The sequence below is a fragment of the Argentina silus genome, assembly GCF_951799395.1.
Source record: "Argentina silus genome assembly, chromosome: 7".
Taxonomy (NCBI): domain Eukaryota; kingdom Metazoa; phylum Chordata; class Actinopteri; order Argentiniformes; family Argentinidae; genus Argentina; species Argentina silus.
The window spans coordinates 6,689,997-6,709,478 of NC_139661.1; the positions used below are offsets into that span (position 1 = coordinate 6,689,997).

A 19,482-nucleotide genomic window follows, 5' to 3' on the forward strand; every position below is an offset into this window, starting at 1 on the left:
AATGTTGGCTGGTCAAACTGGTATTGAGATGTTCAAGCTGGTCAAGCAACTAAATGTTGGCTCGTCATGCTGGTAATGAGGTTAAGCTGGTTGACCAGATGAGAGAAGGTTAGATAGATGATAGAACGATAGATAGATCAGACAGATTGATTGATTGATTGATTAGCTGGGTAGTTGAAAGAAAGTCAGATAGTAGGATGGACCAACGCTGGCCAGAGAGTAGCATATAGGCAGATAGATGAGAGAAGGTTGGATAGATAGATATAGATATATACAGTGCATTCGGAAAGTATTCAAACCCCTTCACTTTTTCCACATTTTGTTATGTTATTCATATTCATGGTATCATCAATAACCGTAATTAGTCATCATGAAACTGCTTTGGAGGACCAAGTGTCATAAGTGTAAGCCACTATTATTGTTATTTTACAATAATTTCATTAGATTACTCTTAAAAACACAATATCTGTCAGATCGGGAATACTATCTGACAAAGGGAACAAACGACACTGCTGTTAGTGTCAGATTGGGTTCTGTTGTCAGATGTTCCCGATCTGACAGAAAGTGTGTTCAGATCAGCTGTGTGAATATAATCAAAATATTTGTCATTTATTCATCTGTAAAACATTGCTGACGCTTGCAGATGACATATTATTGATTGCATCTGTAATCTTATGTCATTCAAGTCAAACATGTTGATTACTTTTGGTGTTAAATTACAAATTACGATAACATCCTATTCTGAATTAAATAATTTATCTTTAAAAATGCATGAACACACTTAGAATGCAATGGTGACATGTAAGTAAGCCATCATCAATTAAATTTTGCCTTAAATACCTTTTAAAGCCACAACCCTGTTTGACAAGGCCAGGGAACACATTACACGACACCAGCACTCTGCTGCGCATCTTGCCTAACTACTACCGACGACATCGACGATAAATCACAGCCTCTTGGGCGTTATTGGTTAAGTATTTTTTGATTTGGGTAGTTGTCAGAAAAAAAGAAAAAAAAAAGTGGCATCATGTCACTAAGTAACATGCGACAAAGGAAGTGTTTTACAATATCATCCGGGTGAATCAGTGGTCATAGAGAATTGAAGATGGCGGCGCACATGTCGAGGTGTAGAACTTGGGGCCGTGTCCAGAGGTAATGAATGTTGATTTCCACACATTAAAGCAATTACTTGCCAAAACTAAACAACTTACACCGTAGCTCTATACATTTTTTGTTCAACAACATGTTAAGATTGCTGACATAACAGGTATCCCTCTTGATCACCTAGTTGCCCAAATAGCCATGTTAGCTAGCATGCTAGCTGTCAAACTAGCACAGTAGCAGATATATACTACGCACGTCATCTGAAGGTACTGAATTACTTGCCCAATAAGCTGGCCAATTAAGAACAACATATGTTTTATGTAGGACATAACTCCAAAACATGTCTCGACTGTCCATGCATGGTCAGTGTGACCTGATTTTTCTTCTCTTTTTACACACACACACACACGCACGCACGCACACACACACACACGCGCGCCAGATAACTTGCTGACTCACGTTGTCATCTGATTAGAACGTTTGTACAGGTGACTGCTCAAACGTTGTGCGTGCTTCTTCCATTAATAATTCAGTTCTGTGAGTACTTTTCAGGAAATAATTCATCACTTGTTGAATGTCAGCGATCAATAAACATGTTATCTTCTGCTGTTAAAGGTTTGGAATTGCAGCATATAGAAAGTACAGCAGTGGCACCGGATATCCAAATATCTCACTCTCCTCACCCTTACCGGGGATACCTAAACCGGTGTTTGCGTCAGTCGACGGACATGAAAAATCCGAGACCAAAATTACTACTTTGGAAAATGGTCTTAAAGTTGCATCTCAGAACAAGTTTGGTCAGTTCTGCACTGTTGGAAGTAAGTTGGCTTTGCACTTTGATTGAGCTGCTGATCCATTTAGTTTGGTTTCTGCCCAAGTATCCATTGCTACTGTACAGTATGTCATACACTAGTAATAGTATAGTGTATGACTTCATATGTCTCTCTCTTTTTCTTATAAGTTTTAGTCAACTCAGGTTCCAGGCATGAGACAAAATACCCAAGTGGAGTTGCACACTTTCTGGAGAAACTTGCCTTTTCTGTAAGTACTATCTCAAATCAACTAGCCTACACAATGTTATATAATATGTTGCACCTGTTCTGTTGTCCCCACCCTTCAAACCCCCCTAGTGTAAACAATATTACAGCCTTTTTTCCAATCATAGTTTCTTACATTACTTGTACTTTGCATCATATGAAGTAGTTCTAATTGATGTTTTGTTTTTTGTTTTTTTAATTATGAATATGTAGTCCACAGCCCAGTATGGGAGTAAAGATGAAATCCTCCTTACACTTGAAAAGCATGGAGGGATATGTGACTGCCAAACTTCAAGGTATGCCTTTTTCAGTATTCCATCTCTTTGAATGATGTGCAGTAGGCTTTAGGTCAAAAGATAGATTATGGAACAAGATATTCTTCCATCACTATTTTGTTAATGCTCAGTTTGGCATATGAATGCTATTTTCTTCTGTTCTGTGTAAGCAGATTTGATATTCAGTTTGGCATTTGTGTGGATTCCTTCACAGAGACACAACCATGTATGCAGTCTCTGCTGAAGTGAAGGGACTGGACACAGTCGTCAGCCTTCTCTCTGATGCCGTACTGCAACCTCGCCTATTAGGTCAGTCCACGCTTTGAGTGACAGATCTGTCATAATGTTTCATGATGATGTGTCTTTCGGTCTTAAACATTTTTGTTGTTACTGAATTGTTGACAAAGTAAACACAAAAGTAAAGATGTGTGCCGGAGTATTTGTTTTCATCATTGGTGGCTCTGTTTACCTGTTCTCCCAGATGAGGAGATAGAGATGACCAAGATGGCTGTGCGCTTTGAGCTCGAGGACCTGAACATGAGACCTGACCCTGAACCCTTGCTGACGGAGATGATCCATGCCGTGAGTCATAACATTCATTTATTTATTTGCTATGTGACAAACATTTTGGGACAACCCTTTTGAACTGATTGAGTATGCAATCTTCATGACATGTCCTTCATGACATGTGTTCTAGGCGGCGTATCGGGGGAACACTGTAGGTCTGCCTCGCTTTTGTCCAGTAGATAACGTGGAGAAGATTGACAAGGAGCTGCTCCATGCCTACCTGCGTAGCTACTACTGCCCAGAACGCATGGTGCTAGCTGGTGTGGGCATTGAACATGAGCAGTTGGTTGAATGTGCCAGGAAATATCTGCTAAATGCTAAGCCAGTATGGGGAGTGAGCACACCTACCAATGTTGATCTCTCCATAGCACAATACACTGGTGGCATCATTAAGGTGAGAGCAGTTGTCATTTAAAAAAATAACTGTAGTATTATTTTATGGACATACTTGTTTATTTGTTGACTTACTTGTCAGTTGATAGCTCTGTTCTGATCCTCTCAGATGGAGAAGGACATGTCAGATGTGAGCCTTGGCCCCACCCCCATCCCTGAGCTCACACACATCATGATTGGCCTGGAGAGCTGTTCCTTCCTGGTGAGTACCCACAGTGATTGATTGATTGATTGGTCGGTGTGAAGGATCTCTCTGCCCACTTGGTTAAACAGTCTCAGCATCATGCCGCCTCTCTTCTACCTGGATGTTACATATCTGTCTCACAGGAGGATGACTTCATCCCCTTTGCAGTCCTCAACATGATGATGGGTGGAGGGGGGTCCTTCTCCGCAGGAGGTCCTGGGAAAGGCATGTTCACTCGGCTCTACCTCAACGTGCTCAACAGGTGAACAGCCAACTACTTAGTGCTAGGCTATGGGTCTCTGAGAGCTTGGCTTGATGATTTAATAACATACATGTCTAATTCTGGTACATTATTTTTGTGAATTGAGTTACTCATTTCTGTTTTTCTTTTCATCTTCAGGCATCATTGGATGTATAATGCCACTTCCTACCACCATAGCTATGAGGACAGTGGTCTGCTGTGTATCCATGCCAGTGCTGACCCCAGACAGGTAAGGAGAAGAAGTTCCGGAAAGGCGTACAACGCCAAATCTCTGAGCGAGATTTTTTTTGTTTTGAGCTCTACAGTGCTTTCCAGTGATTTTGAACTGAAATTAAAATGATAAAAATAATATCTGCTACCGACCCTGACATTAATGTCATTCAAGTGCCGAAGCAAATCCAGAGTTGACACAGCCTTATTCTGTCAAGGTGCGGGAAATGGTGGAGATCGTAACCAGAGAGTTCATTCAGATGGCTGGGACAGCAGGAGAGGTAAGACTGCCTGTTTCCATGGGAAAGGACGTTATGTTGTGATCAGAACAATTACTGCTTAAAGTGGACGGTAAAGCTTTCTGAACTGACCTTGAAAGTCTTCCTTCCCCAGATGGAGTTAGAGAGAGCCAAGACGCAGCTCAAGTCTATGCTGATGATGAATCTGGAGTCTAGGCCAGTCATCTTTGAGGATGTCGGCCGACAGGTTCTGGCTACGGGGAAGAGGAAGCTCCCACACGAGCTGTGTACACTTATCAGTGAGTATTAGAGCCCTGACTGTGTCATGGCAGTAGGCTGTGAGTCTGTAATAGCTTTAATGAATTATAATGTTGACACGGTGGTTCACCACGGCTCTGTGAATGACTCTCCCCATGTCTCTTTTCAGGCAACGTTACAGCGAGCGACATAAAGAGGGTCACAGCCAAGATGCTTCGCAGCAAACCAGCAGTAGCAGCGCTAGGAGACCTGACGGAAATGCCCTCCTACGAGCACATCCAGGCTGCACTGTCCAGCAAGGACGGGCGCCTACCTCGCATGTACCGCCTTTTCCGATAGACGGCCCACTATCCAGTCAGCACTGGCAACATCACTGTATATACTGGACACTGACCCCACAATAGTGTTCTGTTCAATGCTGTGCTGTTCAACACTCGGGGAGAGGACTATGTTTGGACCTCAACTGCTACAGTGTTGAGAGTGGTGACTTTAGAACTACATTTTACTCTTCAAGAGATGATCTCGCTCTACGCAGTTGGAACGTCATCATTTTCTTTTGCCAGAAGGAAGTCCTGCTTCATATCCTGTTGGCTCAGATGGTTTGCATGCTTTTGGTTTTTTAATTCCAATGATGTGTGAATGAATGTGGGTGAATATGACTTAAGAGCTGCATGAGGTGAACTTTACAGGAGGAAGTCATCAACGGCCTTCTAAACCTTGATGAAAAGGTTGAAGGGTCGGCGTTGTCTCTGTTTCCTAGCCTTTTAAAGGATAGCAAACAGGCCTTGACTTGTATGTATGAGAGTGAAGACGGCCTTCTATCGCAGCAATGTCCGACATGCAACAGTTTACAAAGCTACTTCCTTCAAAATGTTACAGACCCTCTCATTAGCTTTCACTGAGACTGGCGTCTCACCTAAGGCCTTGTCACCCTCCTCCACTTAGTTTAGGGTGACTGAAAGCTGCAAGACACTCTACAACTGCTAGCACTTCTGTCAAAATGTCCCCTCCCATTCATATGGGTGAGTCTGTCAGCTCTGTACAACACAGGAAATAACGTAAATAAAAGAACCTTGGGAAGTGTTTGGATTGCTCTTGCCAACCATGTGACTAGTTTCTTGTAGATGGAGCCACACTAATCTCAGTATATAGTACCGGGGCTTCATTCTCCTTCATTCAACCCAATGCATTGTTCTGTTGTGTGTATCTGTATGTATTACTGTATCTTAGTACTGATGTACTCTCAGGTGCTAGAGAAACCAATTGGTTTAGTTTAAATTAATTTCCCCTCAGCAAGAATAAGAATATTACTGTGTGTTCCTTGCTACATATTGATAGTTTTTTCACCATTTTTCTTTTTTTGAAGACCCTTCATATCTGAATACTGCCATGTGTGGGTCCACCATTTTTTTTTGTTTATTACACAGAGTTCTCTGGCTCCTGGAGAGAAAGTCAACATTGAATGTGAAAACCCATGTTATATGTGTGTATATCTATCTGTATCTGTAAACGGCCCAGGAGCTCTGTTCCCGGTAAATAAATATGATTATTGCCATGAATAAAAATCTATATTTTAAAAACTGATGTTGTGTCAGTCTATTGACTTCATGCGTCCCAAATCCTTGCAAGTTGACAGGCTCTGCCTTTCAAAGGATATACAGTTTTATTGCATCCAGTTACTTACTGCAGAGAGTGGGGAGAGAGAGTTTCCTCCCTTACATCAAATAACTCACACATATTCAAAACAATTTATTGTTTTATGTTAAGTCACAGAGAAGGTGTTATAAAAATCGCACAGATACGGAGTCCTGAGGAAATAGCAGACAAGATCACAGGCACTTGCCATGAATGAGCATAGTGAAGAAGAATTCATCATGATTCACCGTTACTGTACATAACTACAGAACCACTGATCTCCATGCAAGGACAATATGAATGAATTCCCTTTTCTCATGTTAGCACAATACAGTACACGGAAAAGTAATTTCTCATGAAGTTACAGTATAGGACATTTCATTTAGATTTAGACAAGACAGGTGACGTTAAGGCAATGAACCCATAGTACAGTAGAAACCCTCCATCCAGGACAGGTTACCATACAACATGATTAACCTCACCAATGCAAAAGATGACTGAAATCATTACATGAGATATACAGTACAGACAATGTGAAAATGATGACACTGTATTAACTGTTACTTTAATAAGTACTTGCAGAGGATTTTCATCAAACAAGCTAACACTGAAGAGCTGACATTTCCCTGATATTTGATACTGAGGCCATTAAAATGTTTTAAATCTCTCAAGGGTTGGGATACATAGCTTTTGTTCCAAAGGTAAATCCCAGATGCCAAGAAAGGTTTTGGAGTAAAATCAAACTTTGGTGTGTACATCTAGAACAGCTATAGAATAGATGTATAAAGAAGGTGATGGTGTCAAGAAATGCCCCTAAGGTACTAATGTATGTATACTGCATAACCCTTTGAAAGCTATTTGATGAAAATGCATTTACAAGGCCTTTGAACATTGGTATGCTGAAGAGAGCTTAAAAAAGGTGAAATATGGTCCATATCAACCTAGCTTGTTAAATACATTTACAAAATAATTAGAAAATAATATAGTGTAAGCACGTTTCCTTCATGTTCAGTCAGTGCACACTGGTGTGTGGGACTGAGAGGTCCTCTTCAATGGCATGTTTCCCCAGTCTTGTTTATGTAAGGGAGCTGTATAAATAGACTGTACACTGCTGTGTCTGCAGACCCAAGTCTGTCTGACTGTCTTGTCTGTCTGTCAGACCTCAAGGTCCCTGCCCTCTGGCACACATAGCCCCCCCCTCAGCATGTCACACCGTTCCAACAGCTGTCAGTAGAGGGCGCTAACAGCTCAGTCTCCATGACTTTAATGATTCTGGGCTGGAAACATTTGAGGTCCCTTCTGGCTGGGTCAGACTGGCTCTGGAGCGAGATCAAGTTCAGTCCAGTCCAGTCCAGTCATGGGCCAGGCTCAGGAGATGGAGCAGATGCTGCTGCTGGCCTGGCTCTTCATGGCCTCTCGTCTCTTCAGCTCTCTGGTGATCCTCCTCCTGATGCCCTCCAGGTAAAGGCTCCTGTCAAACTGGCCCGCGCCCAGAGGAATGCTGGGAAACGAAACACACCAAGCAGAGAAAAGCAAAACAAATAAACACTGAGGGTTCCAGAAGACTTCTCAAAACATTGACCGTGAACACTGCAAAAAAACTAAATATTAACACATGATGCATCATAAAACAGTTTCCTCAATGTTTGTACAGTTTAGCATATGTAAATGACAGTATTTAGGATTCCTACTTTTACAGAGTTATGTATTTCTGTTGCTACAGCTCAGAGAGGTCGAGAACTCACTTGTCTCTCCCAGGACGGAGTTTGACCTGGAACATGCCGACCACAGGCCGGTGGTCTGAGGTCTTAATCGCTGCGCAACTCATGTACTTGATCACCTTGATGTCATCTACCTGTCTGGTCCTGTACAGTATTCTGTCCTAGAACACATAGAAACAGATATACAGTAGGTAAAAAACACCTACATCAACAATGTGCTTGCCCAAGGCCATGAGGGATGACGATGACTGACTTTCTTACTGTGTATGAAGGAGTTCTCTGCTTGGAGGTTGTGTCATACACATCACAACCGATGTCAAACTTGTATGTGGGGAGGAAGTTAATCGGTGCCTCTTGGAAACCTTTAAAAATGGCACCTAGAGCAAAAATAGAGTTTATTTTAGGTCAATACAATAAGTTATCATTCTCCATCTAATATCTTGGACCAGACATCTGTGTTCTGAGTGTTAGATTAGTGCAGCTGTATATAAACATTACCATCCTTCATCTCCTTAGAGAGTTGGTCGTGCTGGAGCAGTGGGGCCATGTCTAGGCCGACAGTCTTGTCCAGAATGCTCTCCACCCCTATACGGTCTTTACTGAGACGGAAGTTAAAGTCCCCGAACCAGAAGACCTCATCAAACCGGGTGGTCACATCAGCTGAGAGACATTGAACACAGTCGGACATTAACACTGATGTTTCCATGCAGTACCTTGTTGTTTCAAGTTGATTAGAGAACAAACAGAGCAGTTCCCCTGACTTAATTTCTAAATGTTATGGGACAAGTTAGCCGTGGACTATGACATTGCAGTAAGAGTAGTACATTGGCACTCACTTTGCCTGTAAAGAAACACCAGCACACAGTAGCCTGGTCTACTTACAGGGGGTGGAGCGGTAGGGGTTTGTGTCAGGGAGGCCTTTGGGAAGAGCAAGTGCTTCAATGATCTTGTTGTAGTCCAGAATCCTTTCGTACACTTTGGAATCTCCGGCTAGAACAAATGGACATAAAAGGGAGCTTAAAAACGCTACAATGCTACATCATGTAAAGACAAAACTCACTCACAAAAATCACTTAATCAGTGCAATCATACTTAGGGCATTCATCATGGCTGGGTGATGGATATACTGTAACTGAGCATGTGCCAAAAAGGAATGGGCTTTCTGCTTTCTGGTTACAGTCACATGTCATGCAACGGCATCACTTCCTGAACAGAACTGCATTTGATAGAGGTCTCACTTACAGGTAAAATGGGAGGTGATGAAGAGGAAAGAAGTCCCAAAGAATGTGAAACCAATCCCCACAGCCCCTTTGGTCTTGATCTGAGATATGATCCGTGTAGTGACTGTGGCATGCTCCACCTCTGTTAGGGATGAGATTGAATGGTTACAGGTGCAAGACAAAATCTGACTATGACATGCTCACTAACCAATGTACGTTGTAGCTTGATAAATGTGTATGTACAGCGGCTAGACAAATCACATTATAACATCTGCAAGGGTATTTCAATAACACTCAATACCTCGAAACCCAATACCTGCTAGAGCTATTTGAGTATTCACAACACAACATTCTGAATCTAATTTATAGGAAAAGGATGATTTTTTTCCCTCTGGCTTTCTATGATCAGGAACAGACCTGAGCAGAACCAAATGAGGTCCCTCCTGACAAACACTGTGAGGTACAGAACCCCGTGGGAGGCGGCATAGAGCATGACGTAGTACGGCCCGAGAGTCTCCTGGAGACGGATCTCCCACTCCCGCCTGTGACACACACAGACACACACAGACACACAAAGACACACAAAGACACACACAGACCTCAGTTTTTGATAATACTTAACCTCATTGTTATAACGTTATAAACCATTAACATATTCATGCCATCTCATACAGTACCTGTCTGGGCACCCCTCCTGGACTCCAATGATGTAAAAGTCTTGCGCAAACTCAGAATCCGTCGGAAGCAAAAGATCATCTAGGTTGTTTGGGAGTCCCTGAAAATGATACATCGTTCACTATTGGTTTGGTACTGCATAACTGTAAGTAAGGAAACGTGCGGAGGAGTCTTTTGTGTAATAACACAGGAGTCCTTTGTCTGACCCACCTTCTCTCCCTGCATGTTCCACGTGGCTATGTAGATGCCCACTCTCCGCTCTGGGAAGTAGCGGTCCAGCTCCTCAGCCCCCAGCAACGCACCATTGCCCAACACACTGCCCTCTAGAAAGCTCCTGGAATACAAAACTGGTTAGAAAGGGAGGCAGAGCAGCACTATGGTCTTCCATAAAGGGTATCTTGCTCTAACAAATGGACTATTGTGTTATAAGGTGAGCTGGCAACACATTACACTGATACTGCAAAGGCCATAAAATGAGAAACGGTTTCCCAATCAAAAATACAACATGTAGCCAAAGGCCTAGAACCTGTTCAAAATATAGTAGGCTACTGTTAAAGCTCACTAGAACATTTCAAATAAACCCCCAGATTACTTGAGCGTTTTCTTGCCACGGCTCTGTGTGTGTGTGTGTATCGAGACCCATTGTTGCTCTCCGACTCCTGTCAAAAGCTGTGCTGAACAAGCACCTTCGCGTAAATCCCATGTTAATCCCCCCAGATTCACCCAATCTCCCACCTTACACTTTTCCCTGTCAGGGTGAGCACTAACATGCACATAGCACAATCCTCTGAGGCTTTCATTAAAGGAGAACTGTAGCCAGTGTTGCTGCAACACACATCAATGCTAACGCTGCAGATGTGCCTTAGTATCAGTAATCACAGCACAGAGGCTCAATCTCTAGTGTCAAAATTATGGTGATTTTAGTGAGACTGCTCGGTGCTCACCATAGCAGTCAATAACTTAATAAGACAGCACTCAAGTGCAATATACTTTATTTTGTATTTCTATTAAAAAACATATTTTCATACTTTTAACTTAGATTGGATGTCACGGGTACAACGCAGGTAGTAAGTGCACATTACTTTTAAAGGCCTAATGAAGCATACAACATCTAAGATAGGACTGAAGTTTACAGCACAACCACATATTGAAAGGACACTGCATACCCTAGTATAGGTCTAAATGGATCAAACATCTAATCATGTATTTACAGGTTATGCCTTCAGGAGAAGCATCAAGGCTTCTACGGTAAAAGGATGCTGATGCCGTTATGTCTTGATACAGGAAGAGACGGCTGCAGTATAAATCCGGAGATGCCATTGACATTGACCATATCTGAAAGAGTGAGAGCCCCCTGAACTTACCTGTTCCTCACATCCCTCGGTCTGATGGGGTTCAGCACGCTGAAGGTGGACTTCATGGAGTTGACGGAGGTGTTATCAGACACCATGTTCGCCAGAAGCCGGCTGTCGCTCAGGTTTCTATGCAGCCTGTCTGGCCCCACTCTCCCTAGCACTCCATAATCCATGCAATCCCTATCAATCCGATTAGCCGTCCTTAAGGACGCGCACGCCATGCTCTGCTCCAGGGCAGGAAGTGTACCAGAGGAGTGGACGGGAGAGAGGCGCACTTTGGAGGACCTTACGCGCTGCTCTGCAGGGTTGCTGTGGTGGTCGTGGGACCTCTGCTCTAACTCGGAGAGGCTGTGGCCCCTGCCTCTGAAGACGGGTGACCCTGTAGGAGCCGAGGTGGGTCCAACTACTGAGCCCTGTCCGTTCCTCAGGATGGCACCGCTTACAGAGAACACATCATTAGCTGTCGGGTCCTCCTTAAGAGATTCAGTGGAGGAGCCGGTCTCAGCTGGGTCAGTCAGACTCTCCTGACTGGACCTCAATCTCCTGCCTCTCACTTTCTCTTCCTTCGAGCTGCTCTGGCCTGTCTTTGACAGCCCAGGAGGCCTGGGTAGCAGGGGTGGTCGCGGCTGGTAGGGACTGGTACAAGACTGGCTCCTCAGGTCTTGTACAGCCTGAGGGAGTTTCAGGGTGTCATTCAGGACCTTGGTGGTTGTGTTGTCCTCTGTGGGTGGTTTCACCGGCCTCTTAACGTCGCCGACTCCTGGATCCTTTCCACCGGGAGCTTCTCCAGGTAAAACTCCACCAGCAGGTTGAGAGGGGCTACTGTCTTCCCCATTCTCCGTCATCCTCATGTCCTGCTCCTCTTCTCAAATGTCAGCAGGGCCTGAGGACTCCAGGTGCTCATACCTTGCGGTAATCAACTAGAAAACTATTTAATTACAACATGTGCTGGTTTCTTCGCAGACACTAGCTAAAATATATAATGCATCTAGCTATCTAGACTACTGTGTCGAATCTATGGTAACTATTGCTTGTTCTTGCAAAATCAAACTCGCCTATGACCGATTGGCCGTGTGTGCCAATCCTCATTGTTTACTAGCCAGCCAGCCAGCTAGCTAGCTAGCACGCTACTGACAGCTAGCTGGTAATCTGACACCAAATAGGGGTATTACGTAATAGAAATATGGTTCATATCTAGAATTGAGCCATAATTATCGTTACTATGGCGGCTAACCAGTTAACCTGCCCGTGTCTAGCAATGCTTGCAAGATTTGCGCGTAGCTGTAGTAGCTGGCTAGCTAATGCTAACAACACTAGCAATGTGACAGTCTGAGTCTGACAAAGATAAATCCGCTAGACACCACACATCATTTAGTGAATATAGATAGCTACCTGGGTGGGGGTAAACTGATGTTTTATCCATGGCAGGATTGTGGAAAATAGTTCAATAGCTGGTTAGCGCCAAATGTCAACTTTCACTTCCTTAGCAACGCTTGACAACATCGTTTTCGTAACCAAGAGAGGCATGGTAGAGGAAACACATGTTGCATCTGGCATTACAGCGCCCCCCTATTGCGTTCTTTGTCATTTGTGATGACTTGTAATAAACAATAATGCTTAAATATCGATTGTGTCATTGACTCATTTCTATTTGATTATTATTATTATAAAAAAGGGATAAAAAGTTCATAACATATCAAATACAACAGAGGGTGTTAGAAATTATTTTTTATAAAAAGAGTTTATTATTGCTATAATAAAAATACATTACTGCAGTGTGCTAAATTTACTAATGTGATGGCCTGTTGATAAATGAGCGATGGATCAAGCATTAGTCCCATAGTACGTTGGATTAATACATGGAGAGGTTGAGCCAGGTCATCAAGAAACACACGCTTACACAAAGAGCTATAGTGGAATAATACCAGGCTAGGGAGGACATACCAGAGTAGGTATCTTATCTCTTACAGGGTGCTGACTCCGCAGCTGGGATGAATGGTGTGACCAGCCCGTGAACAACAAGGGATGCCAAGTCTAAACCATGGTTCCTCCCCAACCAAATAGCCAATCACAATCATTTTGTATACTGTAAATACTTTGTTTGACTGTTTGAATGCATCCATTTATGGAAGGTTGGTTACAGATTAACAGCTTGCTGACTGTGATTTTCTTCGCCAAAAGTGGTCCTTTTGACATATAAATAAATAGATAAAAGTAAAAAGTAGTTTGTCTTCTCCTTCAAATAAAGAACACATTTTCTCACAAGGGGCATACAAACCACATCAGTGAAAAACTGGGGTTCAGCACAGGTGGAATGCAGTAGTCGGGTCGCTCAATGCGGTAGCACAGTGGCAATGCAGCATTTCATCACCTTAATCTGTTACACCTGTAAAGGAGTGCATTCACACCCTGTAGCCTAACTATAATATAATATGTTATATTGCTTTTTTGTTTTTTATAGAGTTTTGTATGACTTGCCATACACCTTTTCCATCCAGTGGTTTCATAATGAATATGTGTACAGTACATTTGTTTGGCTGCACTGTCTGCACAGTACTAAATTGATTCTCTGAGTATACAGTAGCACTGCACTGAGACAAATTTTGTAATTGCACCTTTAACCAGATGGTGTCATTAAAGGCTTGTACAGTGCAAGTGTCTGTCACATCATTTACAGTACATCCCCAACACACAATGGGTAAAGTATAGAGAGCAGATTTGCATGCCCTGTCTAGCCATACGGTCAGTGCAGCTGTTTACCAAGAACAAATACACATCAGTTAATCCAAGGTGTTTGACTACTTTTATTTAGGACTACTCCTGTTTAAGATGTTTAAGTTCCCTCTCAGATGGTAAACAGAGGTGATTCTCATATGAATCAGTGCTTTATCTACAAACTCTCCGACTATGAATCCTTCAGTATTCTGGTGAACATATGGATGGTGCAGCTGTTTCATGCAGTTGCACTTCTGTTAGTTATTATTTAATTGTATTGTTCCCTCTCACAGCTGGGAGAGAATCTCTAGGTAGAGAGTTGAGAATCTTGACCAAAGAGGGCATCACAATCTGTGCATCTGTACATTGTAAACAACTCACTCTTCTAGGAGAAAATTCATGTTTCAAGGAACATTGAATGATTGAATCAGTCATTTGTAAACCCTTCGGGAGCAATGGCAGCTAAAATAGTTGTAAACTATATGAATTGAACCGTTGCTTTACCTGTAACAATGAAACTATACTGGTACACTAGTAGCAACATTGTATTAACAATATATTAATATGTCTTTCATTCAAATGTCTTTCATTATCAACAAATTGATAAATGCTTAATTAATGGGGGTTAATGGTATTTTACTAATACAGAAGTTGAAATAGGGATTGTTTATATTCTACTGCATTGTGTAATTACAAAGCAATTCATTTTAACTAATATCATCATTAATAACTATGTTACAACTTTGAGAATACAATGTCTTTTCATTATGGTGATCCCATTTAAAAGCTGAAAATAATGCACACCTGACAATATGGGAGGACTTTTCACATGTAAGAGTGGACTTTAACATGAGTCATGATATTGCCGTGTTAAGAGACACAAAACATGAATTCAAAACGTGTTATATGATGTATGAATATGCAGGTTTTACAGTGTCAAGAGTATGACTATCCATTGTTAACTCTTTCATAAAGGCTTTGTGTGACTATATACTGTATATATTGTTTTCTATATATTGTATGAAAACAGCCTTTCCAAAGTCTTTTGAGGGACCCTGTCCCTGGATATGTGGACAAACCTCAGTGCTCTATAGGCTTCTATGGCATATTGCTGGGTCAGTGGTTTTTCACAATGGGGCCAGCCATGGTCAGGTACTGTATATAAAGCAAGGGTTGAACAGGTAAAGGTCAGTTCAGTAGCAAGAGCAGCAACAGAACCAGACAGCAAACATGACCACCTCCGGCATGAACATGATGGGCAAGGTAAGCAACACTGTGGCATAAGTGAACTGTGTATTTAACATTCTTTAATGTGTAAATATATTTAGATTTTCATAGATTTGTGACACAAAGTCCTCTTGTGCGACAATGTCAAATAATATAGGAAACCTGAAATTCATCCCAGAAACCTGACTACAAGTTTGGTTGAATTAGGCTTAATATTTCAACAAATAGTGTTTGTTAACAATACCATGCACACTTCCATGATTCCCTATGTTTCTATAGTTCATTGAAATGATTCCTGCTTGTTTTCAGATCACCTTCTACGAGGAGAAGAACTTCCAGGGTCGCTCCTATGAGTGCATGAGCGACTGCCCTGACATGTCCTCCTACATGCAGCGCTGCCAGTCCTGCAGGGTGGATAGTGGCTGCTTCATGGTCTACGACCGCACCAACTTCATGGGCAACCAGTACTTCATGAAGAGGGGCGAGTACTCCGACTACATGCGCATGATGGGAATGAGCGACAGCATCAGGTCCTGCCGCATGATCCCCATGGTAAGCCTCTTGGCCTAATGGCCGCCCTAATAGAATTCAGATTGGGTTGTCACCTCTGTCATTATAGTTTCTTAACAGTTCAGTTTACAGCAGACCTATCATCCTAACAATACTGACGATAGTCATATATTTGAGCAGAGCAATATTAGTCTTTGAAATATGTTTTTAGGGCATTTCGAATTATTGAGATAGAGACAGTAGAGATTGACAGGAAGGATGGGTGAGAGAGGAGGGATGACATGCAAGATATGTCGAGGGTCGGAATCGAACCAGGAACCTTGCGATTACGTGGTGTGCACATTAGTGTGCTACGCCACTAAGCGCCCAGAGCAATATTAGTCAATAAAACATGCTCTTCATCCCCTTACAGTACAGAGGATCCTACAGGATGAAGATCTACGAGAGGGAGAGCTTCGGCGGCCAGAGCATGGAGCTGATGGACGACTGTGACTCCATCATGGACCGCTACCGCATGTCCAACTGCATGTCCTGCAACGTGATGGAGGGCCACTGGCTGATGTACGAGCAGCCCCACTTCAGAGGCAGGATGATGTACATGAGGCCCGGAGAGTACAGGAACTTCAGGGAGATGAGCATGGGCATGAGCAACATGAAGTACATGAGCATGAGGCGTATCATGGATTCCTGCTACTAGACCATTGCACTGAATAAAATGTATATTGTCTGAAAAAAAAGCTGTTTCAATTGCAACTATTTTGTTTCGACTTCCATTGAACCTTTCAGTCCACACACCCGTTTTAGCGACATGATACATGATTTGATTTTAGAGTGAGAAAACAACAAATAACAACATCTTTAGTCACTGGGGTACAATCACTGTAACATGTTGCAATGTCGAACAACCAAACATTTTCTCGATACATGTTGAAGATCAATAGGTCATCGCAGTCCAGCAATGGGCCCGGTGGTCCTGCCAAACAGGACTGTTCTCAGACTTGCCTCTCTCGCAGGACTTCAGTTCAAACACACTTTAGAGAGATGGTGCGTAGAGAACTGTGGTGAAGCTGGCAGCAGCTGGCTGTATGGGGCATGTTCCAACAGGAGGACCACAAGGACCAAATAGGCGTGAGAATGAAGAGGTTCTGAGAGCTCATAGGATCATTATCATGACCAATATGCTACTGTCTAACAATAAGTAGCATTTAGGCCTACTGCTATATAAAGAGCAGAGCACTGTGACATTTACAAAACAAATGTAAATGTAAACATCCATTCTATTTACCTCTCAGCTTCAAATGTGCATATGCATGTGCTTGTCTAAAATTGGATTTTACTTTTCGTGGAACCGTATTTTTGTCTGGTACCACGGCTCAACGGAAGTTTAGACTGTGGTGATAGTAATTGGAATTCCCAACATTGTGTCTGTGGTGTCTTGTAGTAAACTTGGACAGCCTCGTATAAATATCAGAACATCTGAGATTCACTGGTTATGTTAGGGCCATCAGCATTTGCTTTAGTCCCATTCAAAGTTGGAATGTGGTGTAAATATTGGCAATTCTGACTGTGGCCTACTCCTAACTTGGCTAGACTGCACATTTCCCTTTAGCCTTTTTCCTCATTATGGAAACAATAACAAACCAGTCTCAGTACAGCCAATATGGATACTAAAATTGCACTCACAGGCAGCTGCCTATTTGGACACACACACACACACACACACACACACACACACACACACACACACACACACACACACACACACACACACACACACACACACACATAAAACAAAAGAAGTCTTGCTCCATCTATTTAAGGGTGAGAAAAGCACAAAGTTCTTCATTAAACTTCTCCGTTGTACAGGCGCCATGCTGCAGTGGTATCTCTTCCTTTCTTTCTTTCTCCCTCTCTCTCCTCCTAAGAGGGACGAGCAAGCGAGCGAATCGATGCACTGATATGAGATTCAGTCTAATGAGGATCAGAAACATCTTAATAAAGACCCCTAATCCCGACTTAATCCCTCATTACAGCGCAATCTGCATTCACTGTTCTATACCTCCATAGTGACGGCACATTCCCCTACCATTGTTTTCCCTCTCCTCATCCCTCACTCAGGGCCTGGGTCTCTTTGTCTTCTCTCAGTGTCAGTTATATTTGATCCTCTCATTAGACTTTCAGACGAGATGAGCTCCTAGCTGAAAATAGTGCTTTTGTGTGCAGTTCTATGGTATCAGACGATTGAAATGGAAAATGAGACATATGCTTAATGACTCCAAGTCAGTCTGGGCCCCAGTCATATTGTACGCGTGAGATAGGAAATGAAATGCTATTGTATAGATAAAGTGGGAGAAAATGCTGTGCTTTGATTGGAAGTTAAACGGACACACTTCTGAGCAAATGAAGGCAAAGGCCTCCATGCTGAATGACCTCTGACAGTATCAGTATCTCAGGGCAGGGGTTAACAGTATGCGTACTGTAGGTGACCAAACAGAGGTATGTTTGCATTGATCCCAACACAGGTTTGTCTCCTCTTCCCTCACATCCCTCTCTTCTCATCCAATGCATTCGATACAGTATATATCAGAGCCTTGGTGTTCAGCCCTCTGGATGAGAACAGGGACGAGACCCCGAGTCAAATGCAGCCTCGTCGACACCAAGGCATTCCTTACAGACTCACACACACACTCCAATTTACTCGAATGAAGGAGGTTAATGTTGAATTATGTGCACAGAGAGAAATCTCTTTGTTCGGGCGCTGAGGTGATCCATGTGTGGTGAAGATAATTAGCCCTATGAAGGCGAGCAAGAGGAGTTCCGATGTGGAGCCCAGACACCATAAATACCTCTCCCTATTACTCAGTGTGTTGTAGAGACGAGTAGGTGGAGGGGGATAAAGTATAACAAATAAACCTCATTAGGAGTGCCCACACTGCTAAAACCCAATTGCACAGCAGTAATGCGCCACAGGCATGATTAGCAAGGGTCAGGGGGACTCATTGGTATTCTATGTGTATATGAATGTAGATCAAAGGCAAGTAGTTCATTGTCTTTTGACTAGAGGGGGAATATGAACATCAAGAGCCCTTTTTGGGGGGGCAGATACCCGTTTATTTTCCATCTAATGATCTATTCTGAGAGACTTGAAAATCGCTGTACATAATAAGAACAAAAACACAGTCTTTATAACTGAGGAGGTATGAATCAAAATTATCTCTACAATGGAGTACCACTGGCAATAAAAAGTCAACAATGGTTTAATATTTAATGTGAAATATACTCTAAAGTCATGTTTTATTTGTACTGTTCTGCATGGAAATGTTGTTTACACTTTGTTTTACAGAATCCGAAGGGACCGTTGGTATTCAGGTAGTGTGTAGATAGTATGTCACAATAACCTCCGAGAGTACAGACATGAAGTTCAGTCCAAACAATGTTATACCAACCAAATCAAAACCAAAATACAACCTTTATGCAAAGTATAGACTTTGTTGTTAGTTTATGTCCATGGAATAAACTATTTTCGTTTCACAATTGTTTTGATAATTTGTTTGGTTTATCAGGGTTGGGCCTTGTCTGTGCATGTCTATCAAACATACAAGGAAGTTGAGAATTTTTCTCACCAAACAGAGACAAAGAAAAAGGTGGTGGAGAGACAAAGGGAAAACGGGTGGTGGTTTCAAACCTTAACCACACAGGGTTAGGCACAGCACAAAGGTCTCTTTCAGGAAATGAATGGTTTGTATGAGCTTGCTTGGAGAGGACTAAGCTCAGGTTATACAACCCTACAGTACTGAATCACTGAGACAGAATCCCCCCCAGAGGTCATGTTTTTGCTAAAACATGCTGTATGTAATCCACTCCTATCGTCTGCTTCATTTCCATACCCTTATTT

The 19,482-nt window shown here is 42.5% G+C and overlaps 3 protein-coding genes across 4 annotated transcripts; 2 read left to right on the forward strand and 1 right to left on the reverse strand.

Annotated features, from left to right (window-relative positions):
• Positions 1-1,105: 1,105 nt before the first annotated feature.
• pmpca (peptidase, mitochondrial processing subunit alpha) lies at positions 1,106-6,098 on the forward strand (the record flags this gene model as incomplete). The annotated part of the gene is made up of 13 exons (XM_083672741.1): positions 1,106-1,152; positions 1,720-1,922; positions 2,066-2,145; positions 2,355-2,437; positions 2,631-2,725; positions 2,898-2,998; positions 3,114-3,377; positions 3,486-3,578; positions 3,704-3,822; positions 3,961-4,051; positions 4,251-4,313; positions 4,426-4,570; positions 4,699-6,098. 13 exons carry the CDS (start codon positions 1,106-1,108, stop codon positions 4,866-4,868), a joined length of 1,554 nt encoding a protein of 517 aa, XP_083528867.1. The 3' UTR covers positions 4,869-6,098.
• A 177-nt stretch (positions 6,099-6,275) lies between these two features.
• Positions 6,276-12,626, reverse strand: inpp5e (inositol polyphosphate-5-phosphatase E). Of its 2 annotated transcripts, XM_083674263.1 has the most exons (11): positions 12,528-12,626; positions 11,145-12,055; positions 9,991-10,114; positions 9,783-9,880; positions 9,523-9,647; positions 9,128-9,247; positions 8,768-8,875; positions 8,384-8,545; positions 8,147-8,262; positions 7,910-8,046; positions 6,276-7,665 (listed from the first exon to the last, which is right to left on the reverse strand). In XM_083674263.1, the coding sequence occupies exons 2-11, from the start codon at positions 11,984-11,986 to the stop codon at positions 7,533-7,535; spliced, it is 1,965 nt and encodes a 654-aa protein (XP_083530389.1). In that variant the 5' UTR covers positions 11,987-12,055; positions 12,528-12,626; the 3' UTR covers positions 6,276-7,532. The 2 variants fall into 2 exon arrangements, with proteins under 2 accessions (XP_083530389.1, XP_083530390.1); XM_083674264.1 differs by lacking the exon at positions 6,276-7,665 and having other exon boundaries at positions 7,916-8,046; positions 8,139-8,262.
• Positions 12,627-15,068: 2,442 nt separating this feature from the next.
• On the forward strand, positions 15,069-16,284 carry LOC310806656 (gamma-crystallin M3-like; the record flags this gene model as incomplete). The annotated part of the gene is made up of 3 exons (XM_083672838.1): positions 15,069-15,113; positions 15,387-15,629; positions 16,000-16,284. The coding sequence occupies exons 1-3, from the start codon at positions 15,081-15,083 to the stop codon at positions 16,282-16,284; spliced, it is 561 nt and encodes a 186-aa protein (XP_083528964.1). The 5' UTR covers positions 15,069-15,080.
• Between the last annotated feature and the right edge of the window lie 3,198 nt (positions 16,285-19,482).

What these genes read in the sequence shown, in the direction of transcription:
- inpp5e (XM_083674263.1), bottom strand. Translation starts at nt 11,986, where the DNA reads ATGAGGATGACGGAGAATGGGGAAGACAGTAGCCCCTCTCAACCTGCT. An exon ending in CCTCATTTGGTTCTGCTCAG is followed by an intron (nt 9,248 to 9,522) that starts GTCTGTTCCTGA and finishes CATCCCTAACAG; the next exon opens with AGGTGGAGCATGCCACAGTC. An exon ending in CTCTAAGGAGATGAAGGATG is followed by an intron (nt 8,263 to 8,383) that starts GTAATGTTTATA and finishes TTTTTGCTCTAG; the next exon opens with GTGCCATTTTTAAAGGTTTC.